The sequence below is a fragment of the Acanthisitta chloris genome, unplaced genomic scaffold (genome assembly GCF_000695815.1).
Source record: "Acanthisitta chloris isolate BGI_N310 unplaced genomic scaffold, ASM69581v1 scaffold7529, whole genome shotgun sequence".
Taxonomy (NCBI): Eukaryota; Metazoa; Chordata; class Aves; order Passeriformes; family Acanthisittidae; genus Acanthisitta; species Acanthisitta chloris.
In genome coordinates this window covers 17,490-29,764 of record NW_008690765.1, presented here as the reverse complement: position 1 = coordinate 29,764, position 12,275 = coordinate 17,490, and the positions used below count along the sequence as shown (strand labels likewise).

General features: G+C 41.1%; 1 protein-coding gene across 1 annotated transcript in view; it reads left to right on the top strand.

Moving 5' to 3' along the window:
• Window positions 1-819: 819 nt before the first annotated feature.
• The window catches only part of LOC103809130 (collagen alpha-1(XXII) chain-like), a gene marked incomplete at its 5' end in the record, with an annotated part of 28,943 nt that continues 17,487 nt past the window's right edge, over window positions 820-12,275 (top strand). Inside the window, 8 exons of the mRNA XM_009081945.1 lie at window positions 820-1,042; window positions 3,209-3,322; window positions 3,568-3,621; window positions 5,893-5,946; window positions 6,773-6,826; window positions 8,998-9,051; window positions 10,322-10,375; window positions 11,217-11,270. Of these exons, the coding sequence (XP_009080193.1) occupies window positions 820-1,042; window positions 3,209-3,322; window positions 3,568-3,621; window positions 5,893-5,946; window positions 6,773-6,826; window positions 8,998-9,051; window positions 10,322-10,375; window positions 11,217-11,270 (661 nt within the window). The remainder of the gene's footprint in view (window positions 1,043-3,208; window positions 3,323-3,567; window positions 3,622-5,892; window positions 5,947-6,772; window positions 6,827-8,997; window positions 9,052-10,321; window positions 10,376-11,216; window positions 11,271-12,275) is intronic.

Sequence of the window (12,275 nt, the reverse complement as noted above, 5' to 3'; positions counted from 1 at the left end):
TCCTTTAAGGTTCTCAATATGGATAGAACATGTGTGATGACACAGGTGGATGCAGGAGTTTAGCAGAAAATGATTTTGGGAAATCTCACCCTGTCAATCTTAAAACACCACTGCAAAGATCCTCACAGTGCAGATTTCAGACACCATCTGGGCAGTGACCAGCTGTCTGGTTCAAAAGATAAGGTTTCCCAATCTTTATGCAAAGATTTAACAATTCTCTTCAGATATGTTTTCTGTTTTGTTTTCAACTAATGACTTGGTAATGACAGGTAAGAGGGGTAGGGGATTGTCCCTTTTCCAAACCATGATTTTCTGGACTTAAAATTCTGAGGATGCTGGCAATTTCTATGCCTTCATCTCATGAAAACTGATACCATTACACTTCCACAAGCAAACAAACAAACATGAAGCCTCACTGCTACTTCAGGTGCAAGGGACCTGTTTGCAAGGTCTGTGCAAAGCAAGATCTTGACTTTGCATGTTACAGATGCCTTCAGGGATGCAAACCTTTATCCTTCACACTAATGCAGTTCATAGTGTTTTCTGTGACCAGAAGACATTCTAAAGCAATTTTATTGTCTGTGTGGCTCAAATGAATCTAACAAGGTCACACAGTAGGTAGGTGAGATTTAGGAAGGGTTCAGAGGACATACTTGCAGGTATTTAGGGAGTTTACTATTAGTCACATGCAAGAAGCAGTGCTGCTCAGTGGCAGAAAATAAAATGTGTGCTAGTCCAGAGCAGTCAGCAGAGTGCAGGAGAAACCAGGAGGCTGTTGTATGATAATTTCACCATTTTTTTCTTTCTCTTGATCTCTAGGGTCTACCTGGAAATCCAGGGGAAAGAGGACCTCCTGGAAAACCAGTATGTAACTTCACTCCTGTATTATATCTTCCTTTTAACTCAGTTTCTGCCTGTACACCTCATCTCAGAAGTGCACTTTGGTGCTTTTCCACTGCTGCTTTTCCCAGCAGAGCAATGGAAAAAACACAAAGACACACTAACGGGTTATGATAAAAGTATCTGTGGTGCCTTTGGAATGGTATGAAAATAACTGGATATTCTGCATGTAAATAAAATACCCTCAGCAAGAGCTCATCTCAGGTATGATGAAGTGCATTGGTAATACAGGGTGGGCAGTACATGTTTGGGCAAGTGAGTTCTAGGGAGGGCAAGGGAAATCAATGAGAATCCATGAGCATGTTCTGGAAAAATTTTAATGTTTGGATGCCTTTCAGAATTGCCTGAGATAATTAATTTCTCATTCCACAGGGTTCCCCACCCCTGCTCTCTCCAGAGGACATAAATCTCTTAGTAAAGGTAATCAGCCTTTGATGATGGTGGGAGTTTGTCTGTATGCTTGGTTCAGACCTGACATACTCTGTGATGAGAAACTGCTTGAGCTACAAGTGCAAAAGGTGCCTTTAAACACTCCGTCAAAGCTTGAAACTTGCAGGTCTCCTGCTTGCACAGGACACTAGAGCTCACACTGAAGATCAAAATCCTGTCCCCAGCAGTGAAATGACCTACAAAGATCTACCTACAGAGATAACATGGTGTATGTTACAAAAGCTCTCAGAGTTTCTCAGCTCTTTCTGAGCCATGCATTTCCAAGGAGAAATAAATATTGTCAAGTTGTATTATCTAAGCCTGAAAATGGAAATCATTTTAATAAAATAGCTAATTTTTCACATATACCTTCAACAGTGCCTGGAGTAATATTGAACTGTGGCTGCAAAGTCAGTTTGCATTGTGCATCTAAAAGGATGCAGGTAATTAATCCCAGAAGCATCCATGTTTCAAAGGTGATGATCTGTCTGCTTTTACTTCCCATGTAGAGTTTTCTGGGAAACAAGTCAGTCTTTGATAGGCGTTGACTGCAAAATCTGTACAGATTTACATAGGCTGAGTTCAGAGGTTTTTAACAGTCTTGAGACATAGCAAGAAATCCTTTCTTATTAGTTAAAAGAAACTAAAAATATACCTTCCTTTACCAATTTCATTACCAAAAGGATCCTGTGAAATTACTTCATTGAAGAACTATCTGTTTTATGGAGCCAAGTATTCTTCTGGAGATCTCACTGAATGGTACTGTTTTGGATTTTGATCAGGAGAAAACAAAAGACTCATTCTTGGGTACAGCACGTCATTTTGATGATGCTCTGTCATATTCTTCCTTTGATGATGTTAGGGTTAAACACACTTGCATATTCTTTCAGCTTGGTGTTTTTGCACTCCACACTTGGTACAGATATATGTAAAGTAGCACCTTGAAATCCCAAATGAAATTAGGTCTCTGTTGTTCTGGGTCTTTCTCAAGCACTTATAAGTGGATAAATGTGAATGTATGGACTGAGACTCAGAAAGGGAGTTTACCATGCAATTTTGCAATGGATCACTGACAGAGTTGGGAGTTGTAGCAAGATCTCCTGACTCTCAGCCTGATGATCTGCCTGTTGTGCTACTCTGTCTCATCTGGACAGGATTCCTTCCCCTTTTGCTGAATAGAGTCTGCCTTTGAAATAAAAATGTAATGCAAGTTGTATTTAATTTCCTGAGAATAGTTAAAATGTAAATACTACTGAGATGATGCTTCAAAGAACTTTGGAAGGGAGAAGCAGTGATTCTCCAAGAAAAATTTTGGCCAGGACACAGTGACATTCACTTGGTCTTCACAAGCTCCATTGGATGAGTTCTCCTTGTCCATGTTAGCTGGTGAATACAGTTTCCACAGCAGAATACCCTTTCTGACACTGTGCTGCACTATTTCTTTCCCCAACAATCTGCATCTAATTGTTAACCCAGTTCTTTCAAAGTGGTGTAAACACAGTTTTCCAGTAGTCTTGTAGCTTCAAAACTCATTTGTTCTTGGTCGTCTTGCTTTGTGGTTCTCTGACCTCCCCATCAGGAAGAGTTTTTCCTTGGTTTCTTGAACCTGGAGGATCTGTTAGGACCTGTTCAACTGGAACTGATAGGAAATTTCCCATGGGAGCATGTGTAAGCTCAGCTGCTGACCTTCACTCTGCTCTGCAATACCCTCATTGCAGTTCTGTAAGGCAAATTCATGCCAAGCCTACCCAGTGAGATCAAACTCCAAAGGTTTATGTTTTATAGGAGTACCAGAGTGCTGCATTCAGAGTGGGTGTCGGTAGGGTCAGCTAAGTGTCTGCAGTCTTTTGCTGATGTGTTTCTCTATGTTCTGTCCTAGGATGTGTGCAGTGAATGCCCTCCTGGTCCACCAGGACTGCCAGGCATCCCAGGTTTCAAAGGTGATAGAGGTCTCCGGGGACCACCAGGTAGAGATGGTCAGGATGGGAAAATGGTAAGAGAGTTGGGGAAGTGACCATGCTTTGGATCTGGTTTAACCTTTTTTGCTTATAATGTAGTTGATGGTTTCTTATAAGACGACTTGGTGGGTTTGAGGGGTTGGTTTGGGGGTGTTTTTTGTTGGGATTTTTTGAGGTTTTTTTCTTCTTATTTTTTTGGAACAACCTACTGAGTCTTTTCAGATACCTGTGGAGTCAATGGACTAAACTAGTGTTTACCTCTACCTGTTCTGCATTGCAGGGTATTGCTGGTCCCAGAGGTCCTGTGGGCCCACCTGGGCTTGATGGCCCAAAGGTTTGTAGGTTGTCTAATGGAAATTTATTTGTGACTAGTTAGTCACAGTAATTACTCTGGGAACAAGTTGCCTAGAGAAGTTGTGAATGTTCCATCCTTGGTAATGTTAAAGTACAGATTGAATGGGGTTTTGAGAAACCTGTTCTAATGGAAGATGATCCTGCCCATGGCAAGGGGGGATTGGAACTAGACAGTCTTCAACGTCCCTTCCAACCCATACCATTCTATGATACTGTGAGTGTAGTGGCTGAAGCAGGAACTTGGTGGCTTCCATCTCTGTGTAAAGAAGTAGGAGAGGCTTGTTGGGTTGTAAGAACTGTACAGCTCCCCACATGGACACAGTTTCACTTAAAAAGTGTCTTCTACCAACCCTTTGCTCACACACAGACACACAGACACACACAGGTGAAGAACCTGATTCTTTCTGTTTAATTTCATTACATTGGTGTTCTGATGACAGATAAGGACTTGAGAGTAAGTTTCAGCCCAGATCAGGCGAAGAAGAAATTAAAGCCTCAGCAGTAACCACCATGCCTGATCCTCACCTCTTTGAATCTTATATGCTGAATCAATGGGCTCCATGCACACCATCTACCATAGTGGGTTTACTCACAGGCTGAATATTTCCTGAAACATATTATAGGAAGAACGTGTTTCAGATCTATGCTTCTGCCTAATGGTCTAGGGACATAGGCTAATATAAAACTTCCATTGTCTGAAGGATTCCAATAATGTCACATTTCAAGCATTTCCCATGAAGAGGGAATAGGACGTCAGTCTGCTCACAGTGCCACTGCCTGATCACAGTTAAAACCTTTACAACTGCCTTATGTGAAACAAAGAAAAACAAATCAACAGAGAGAGAGAGAAGGTGATTTCATGATGGACCACAGTTTCCTCCAGTCATACCTGCATTACTGATTTGCTGTCTAAAATAGCTTCTGCTATTTTAACATCTTTGTATTTGCACTTTTTGGAGTGTAGGACAAGCTAGTAGAGCTCATGAATTAATTTTTTATCTTGTAATTAAACATATGGTAGGGAGAGCAGTACAGTCTCAGAAGTAAACACAGAGTTGATCAAAATGAAAGCATGTTCCAGGATAAAATTTTCAAGAGAATTAGTAGCCCATAAAGCCAATAACTTGCAGAAATGCCAAGCAGTCTGAGACACACCAGATCTGCTGCTTTCTTATATGTTATGAGAAAGCAGATATTTAGGCAGCAAAATTGGATGTTTAAGTGAACTAACAGGACAAATTTTAAACTGTACATGTGCATAAAATAAAATAAAGTATTTGATAAATCATCTAACTTAAATTCAGTATAATAGTTTGCAAATGCTAAAAGAGGGTATTTTAAGACCCCTGGGAAGATGTAAACACAAAGAGAGTCTTTGTGACACCTTTCTACATACATTAGGAGGATCCTTGCACTAGAAGACCCAAATTGCTCTGCACTTTTGACTGTGGCATATTGTCCTTGTCAACACCATCCAAACTATTAGGTCCCACTCTGGAACAGAGCAGTACAACTGCAGCTCTTTGCTCATGAGCAGCTTCATGCCCTCTGGCCATATGAATTAGACCTCTTTTAATTAATGAATAGCAACCCTGTCTCTCACCCTAGCTCTCATGTAGTAAAACAGAGTATTATTTCCATGGCCAGCGATTCATTATTGTTCTGTGCATTGTTCATAACTTGTTCACAATCACCTCGGTATTTTTTTTCTGTGTGAGACTCATCTTGCCTTACTTTAACCACTGGCAATATAGACATCTACATCTGAGTTAGCTATCTGTTCTGTGTCACTAGGGCAGAGAGAGAAAGAGGGGAGCACTTTCTGGGTGTGAATTTTCTGGCTACACCTTAGAAATGCCATTGTTATTGCTGCTGTCCTTGAAGAGTGAAGCAATTACTTGATCATACTGTGGATGCCTTTGTTGGGCCAGGTGATTCCTTATCAGGATATGATTTAGTGAAGTTCCTAACAACCTGCCTGCTTTTAAGGATGTGTAATTCCTCTTTATGTCTGTGAGACTACAACATTTAGAAAACGAGCTGTGCAGGGTGTGCTCAAAGGCCATCCTTCTCATATATTCCTGGCTCCAGCACTGGTAGTGAAAATCTAGGGAAGAATTTAAGAGGAGGATAAGCAAGACTCAGTCATAATTCATGAGTTTTATACTCAAATGTTCAAGTACCTTAAGAAATAGGTCAAAAAGCTGACACAATGCTGAATCTAACTGACTTTCAATGACTTTTTTTTCAGGGTGCTAAAGGAGACCGTGGTATGACTGGGGATGTAGGAGAAAAAGGTGAACAGGTAAAAACAGTGTTTCCCAATAGTGCTGTCACTGTGATTGTTCCTTCATCTGTAACTCCTATGATGTCTGTAGAAGGATGCCCTTCTCAGAGACAGAGGAGGAAGATGAGAGCTCTTCATCACTGATAAACCTCAAATGGGGCATGCTGGAGAGTGGAAGTGTAGCAATCCTCCACAGGCTTTCATCCCCATCTCCAAAAAAACCTTCCTGTGCCATCTGTTTCCTCAGCTCTGGATTGAATGTGTTCAATTCTCTGTATTAACTAACCTTTAGTCATTTCCTTAGCTAATCCCTAGATGACGTCTGAGAGGTCAGGTGTATTTGGGTTGAAAAAGTATTTCTATTTGCTTTAGAAGATGAATGTAAGGATGACCCCTTTTAGGAGGGACTAGGTTGTCACAGGAAACAGGAGACTGGTCTAAATTAAAGCAAACTTTCATAGGTATTTTTGCCAAGGGCTGAGTCACTAGTTTAAGGTGCAAATCAGCACCTTTTCAATGAGATTTGTAGGATATTTTAAATAGGCTTATTTTCCTGCCTGTCCTCCTGTCTTGTACGATTTCACAATATCTATTCTCATCTTCCATTAGCATAGACTGCTGTACACATTGGAAAAAAGTGCACCTTAAATTTAACTATATTTCTGGAGTATACACCCTGAAAACCAAGTTTTCACTTTGAAAAGTCATGGTTCTTTAGTTTTTTATAACCAGCTCTCTGTGTATTGTTTAATTTTGATTTTACCTCACAATATTCACCAGTTAGCTTTTATACAATTAGGGGTGTGAATAATGTGTAAAGAAAGTCTCTCTTTTCATTCTGCAGGGCCACCCTGGAATGCCTGGCTTCTCAGGGGCTCCTGGAAACCCTGGTCCACCTGTAAGTTCACTCGTTACAAAGATAGTCCTGTACTTTCCTTCCTAATGAAGAGTGTTGCAAACTCCATGTGGTAGAAATGACCATTCCCATCTGTCTGTGCACTGAATTTGCATTTTCCAGTGGGTTCCTAATGGTGCCTTGAGTGCCATAGTGTTCCCCACTCATGGTAATTGCTATTTAATACATTGGCCACTTTTCACTGATTGCTTCAACTTACTCTAAATTGATGATAAACTTCAGTTGATCTCTTTATACAGCACAACGATGATGACAACCCTTCCACAGAGACTATTTAGTAGGTGTTTTCCTGTATGTGGAGTAAGTTATTAGTCTAGAACCAGCAGACAGAAGAGCATTTTAGTTCTCAATTTTACACAGTGGTATGAGACTGGGTTTTTTTTCAATTTTCATATCCCAGAATCACAGACTGAGTAAGGTTGGAAGGGACCACAGTGGGTCATCTGGTCCAACCTCCCTGTTCCCACAGAATCATCCTAGAGCACGTGGCACAGGGTTGCATCCAGATGGTTCTTGAATATCTCCAGTGAGGAAGACTCCACACCTTCTCTGGGCAGTCTGTGCCAGTGCTTGCTCACCCGTGCAGTAAAGAAGTTCTTCCTCGTGTTCAGGTGGAACTTCCTGTGCATCAGTTTCTGCCCATTGCCTCTTGTCCTATTGCTTGTCAACACTGACAAGAGCCTGGCTCCAGCCTCTGACATCCTCTCTTCAGATACTTACAGACATTGATGAGGGTCCCTCTCAGCCACTTCTTCTCAAGGGTGAACAGGCCCAACTCTCTCAGCCTATCCCTGCAAGAGATGCTCCTGTCCCTTAATAATATTTGTGGTTCTCCACTGGCTTTTGAACTTCTCCACTCCACTGGCTTTTGAACTAAAAGGCCTTTTACACATGTCCCTCTCCATCAAAGTCTTCCTCATTCCTAGCTCTACTCTCTCCACGAATGCAATTATGTTTCTTTGTATTTAAAAAGTGATGACAGTGCAGAATCAGGGCTGCAATATCTTGGCTCTCCTGCCAGTGATATGTCCACTTATATCCTCCATGAGCTGGGTCTTCTTCTGAGTGAAAGACTAAAAGGCCTTTTACACATGTCCCTCTCCATCAAAGTCTTCCTCATTCCTAGCTCTACTCTCTCCACGAATGCAATTATGTTTCTTTGTATTTAAAAAGTGATGACAGTGCAGAATCAGGGCTGCAATATCTTGGCTCTCCTGCCAGTGATATGTCCACTTATATCCTCCATGAGCTGGGTCTTCTTCTGAGTGAAAGACTTTTCTCTTCAAACCACGTTTTTTTGCCCACAGTCATCACTGCTCATATTGCTGCTTAAAGTTCAGTTTGGATCTGCCATGCTGAGGGTGTGCAGCCTTCATCTGTTCTGGGGATCAGCATGGTCTGAATTTACATTGCACTGACTAAATGACAGGACATACCAGAAAAGAGGATTAGATTAAAATTCCATTTTCAGAGGGTAGCAGTGCCTAAAGGATGCTGGATGCTTTGCCACTGGGACAACATGTGGCCTGGCTTTGTGGGTCATTTGAGCTCCTGTGAGCATTATTTTAGGAGAAACTAATAACAGACACATTTACCGTGTCTGTATTAACCTCATACTGTCAAAGCCACAAGGTTATTCCAGTCGGATGAAAACACTTAAAATTGTCCTATGAGACCTCCTGAATGGACTCATGGCCAAAAGAAATGTACAAAGCAAAAGTGAGTCTGCCAAAGCAGAGCAAAACGTGATGTTCCCTTAGATAATTTTGTTCTTAAATCAAAAGTTTTGTCAACTTTTGCTGGCTTTTCCCTATGTCTGCACTGACTCATGGCTCCAGAATCTTGCCTGCCACACAGTGTGCTTCAAACTGCTCCCATAGTTTCTGTTCTGCAGTTATTTTTGTCACAATATTGGCTTTTTCCTATTTGTCCATGGTTTTTAAAAGGAAGGGCCAGGGCCAAACTCAAATAGTTTTGGAATCTGATTGGGTGCAGAGGCTGTCACTGCTTTTTGGTGTTGAACGAAGAAATGGAATGAATGCTGAACTGAATGACTGAAGAAAACTTCAGATTTGCCAACTGTAGTAGGGAATGTGTTGAGAAAGATACAAAATGCATGAATCACTCACTTTGTTTCTGCTTTATTTTGTTAGGGATCAGATGGGGCACCAGGACCAATAGGACCAGCAGGAAACCCAGGAGACATAGTAAGTTTCACCACTGGCTTCACTTATGTTTAGCTCTGTGAAGTAAAGCTGAGCTGGAACCCATGTAATGTCCTTTGAAAGGTACCCAAAACACTCAGCCTGAATGGAATCCATACCTGGAAGCAGAACATCCACAAATAACCACAGATTATTCTGTTCCTTCAAATTTTTTTTACTCACCAAATGAAACTCATAATTAGCCAGAGCATAATCTAGTTCATAGGACTTCTATGGAGTCTATAGGACCTCTTGTCTCTCAGTCTTTGCTATTAACATCTCAGCCTCTAGAGCAGGATGACTTAGTCTGTTAGGCTGCTTCATGACACAAGCTAATACCTGAACTTTGCATGAGGATTATCAAAATATAACCAGCAACCCGATGAAGGATATCACGGCACAGATTGCTCAGATGTTAGGGCCTGAGACCATTCCCTGGCACCATTGAACATAGCAGTACAGGTGTAATCTTTGAGAAGTTCATGAAGAATTTTGCTACTGCTGTTTCATTTGAAGGGTTTTCAGATGCTACTTTATGGTGATGCATCTGAAAACTCTGGGAGAGACAGGTAATCTGATTGATGCTAACTTCAGGTTGAAGAGTTAAAAATTAACCTTCCCTGAGGAATGCATGCTGTTGAGTAGGAACAGTTTGTAATTCTGTGATTAATTTCTAGAACAGACTTCCATAAGAAGCAAAGTGCCTTTTGCATATCCATTTCAACTTCATCAGAAGTGAGCAGTGATGTTCCTTCTGATGGCTGTTTCAAAATCAGTCAACATTCTCAGCAGAGAAGTCAGAGACTAGATGGACAAGCTGACTGAAATTCCATTTCAAATGGATGATCACTGTGAAAGAACTGGGGTACTATTGTCCAGTCCTGTGTATTAAGGGAATTTCTAGGGACTGTCAGCAAGGCACTTTTTGAATAAGTGTAAAATATAGATCTGCTTCCTGACTCGACACCTCATGCAGGAAGTTAATGTCAAAATAGTACATATAATTAAACTTCAGAAAAAATTACTAGTGATTTCAGTGGCTTCTCAATCTGTAAGAACTCATAGCTAATACAGAGGGGTTTTTATATGACAAGAGAGCCCTCAAATTTAAACTAGAAGGAGTTCAAAGGAACCTCATAGACTGTGTGACATGGGGTACAAGACCATCTTGTCAGAGTTATATCTTGTCAAACTCTATGTGTGATAAATCTTTATCTGATAGAAGCATGTGAGGAGCTTTGTTTGACCCACAATGTTTGTTCTTTCCTTCCAGGGCAAAGATGGTCCACCAGGTCCACAGGGCCCACCAGGGCTGCCTGGACTCCCAGTGAGTGCAACTAAGCTCCTTCTAATTCAATACATTAAACTGTTTGTAAACACATAGGTGTGTAAAACAAAGAAATGATGGTTTTGAGCTGCTTTGAAAGCTACACATGATCTATAATGGTATCCATCATGTTGATCCAATGTCCTTGGTCCAGGACAGTGTGAAGGCTGCGTTTGATCATTCTAAAGTGAAGCGTTAATGACCAACATCAGTCAGGTCTGTTCCTTATCTGCATCCTCATTGGAAGAAATATTCTTATGCAGAGCACAAAAATCAACTAATAACCTCAGTGTAAGATCACAAGAATTCACAGACCAGGATACTGATTTTATCTGAATCCATAGTCGAAATTTTGCCTTTGCACTGATGGAAGTTCAAGCGCATCTTGGGCATAGACTCCTCTCTTCTGGGAAGTGTAATAGTACAATAATTTGAGAGTTTTTTTAATCTGTCATAAGGACAGGATCAGAACTATTTCTAGTGTAAAGTAGCCTACCTGAATGAAGGTAATGGCATTACAATGATTTAAAAAGCAGCTGGTTTTAGAATCCTGTTTCAAGATTGTTGGACTGCTTATCTTGCTGGAAAGGTGGAAACCCCTTAGACTTGCCAAATTGAAAAGGGAAACCATTTATGCTGTTACAGTGGTGTAACAGAAAACCATTTATGCTGTTACAGTGGTGTAGTAGGGAGAGGTTTATGGCTGAGTTATAGAAGTAGGGTGTGGTTTGCAGGTTTAGTTGAACATAAGCATGCCATGATGAGCCATTGTCACACGGACAGAAACCCCACCAATCTTCCCTATCGATTTCTTATACTGTGTTTTGCATTTCATTTACAGGGCATTGCTGGGAATGATGGCAAAGATGGCAAACCAGGATCTCTTGGGGAACCGGTAATCCAATTTAAAGCTGTTTTGCTCAGGCAATCAGAGCCTGCATCCAGTTGTTGTTTTTGGAGCTGCCTATCTAGGGACTCCTTAGGGGGAACAAGGAGCCTGTTTGCACGTCTGTTTTTAACACCAGAAGGACTATATTGTCTTGAGCAATTTATAAGCGTCACACACGAGCAATCTCGAAAAGAAACTGGGTTATTTTACAACTACCATAAATACACTAAAACTTAGTGACTCCACTTTTACAGCTCCTGGAAACATTGCAGAGATGGAAGGTTGTCTTGTAACATTAAACCTAGTGATCCATCTTGTAGGTAGAAGTTTATGGGGCATAAAAAGTTTAGTGGAGGTGTCTATAAAGAAGCTTTTTCTGGATTGCTCTGAGACAGTTCTTTTGCTCAGAATTAGAGGTTTTACACTTGATTTTTATCTGCTTTGTCTATACTTGCATTTACTAAGGGAAAAAAAGCTGAGCCATGAAGTTGTCGGCCAAAAGGAAATGTTAATAAATTTGGCAGTGAATGTTATTTCTTTCAACTGCATGTGTTACATGAAGAATATGTTTCTAGTATCAGGCATTGCCAGCCTCTTTCTGTGACTTGTTGAAGGGGACTTAGTGGTTCTGAGAAGAGCCAAGTTCCCAGTCATTAAGACAACTGGTATATAGAGGAGGGTTTGTCACAGCAGTTACAGACTGTGCTTGTACCAAAACACCCCATGTGCACATGCTGATTTTCTTGTGCTGATTGGGTATTGGTGCAGCCCTGTGCATTACCCCTCTGACATTAAAACATTGCAAAGATGCACCAGTCCAGAGGTGTAAACTGCTTCTGAACCTCAGAGTGAGGTGACAGTGCAGGTTGGAGGGTGTATAGGAATGTCTGACTCTGCTGTCCTTGCCTGCTCAGACTCCAGCACTGCTGGAGAAACCCTGGGCAAGCACAGTTCTCAGTGATGTTATGCCTAAGGGAGAAGAGTGGGAAGTTTTCAACAGCAGAGAGATGG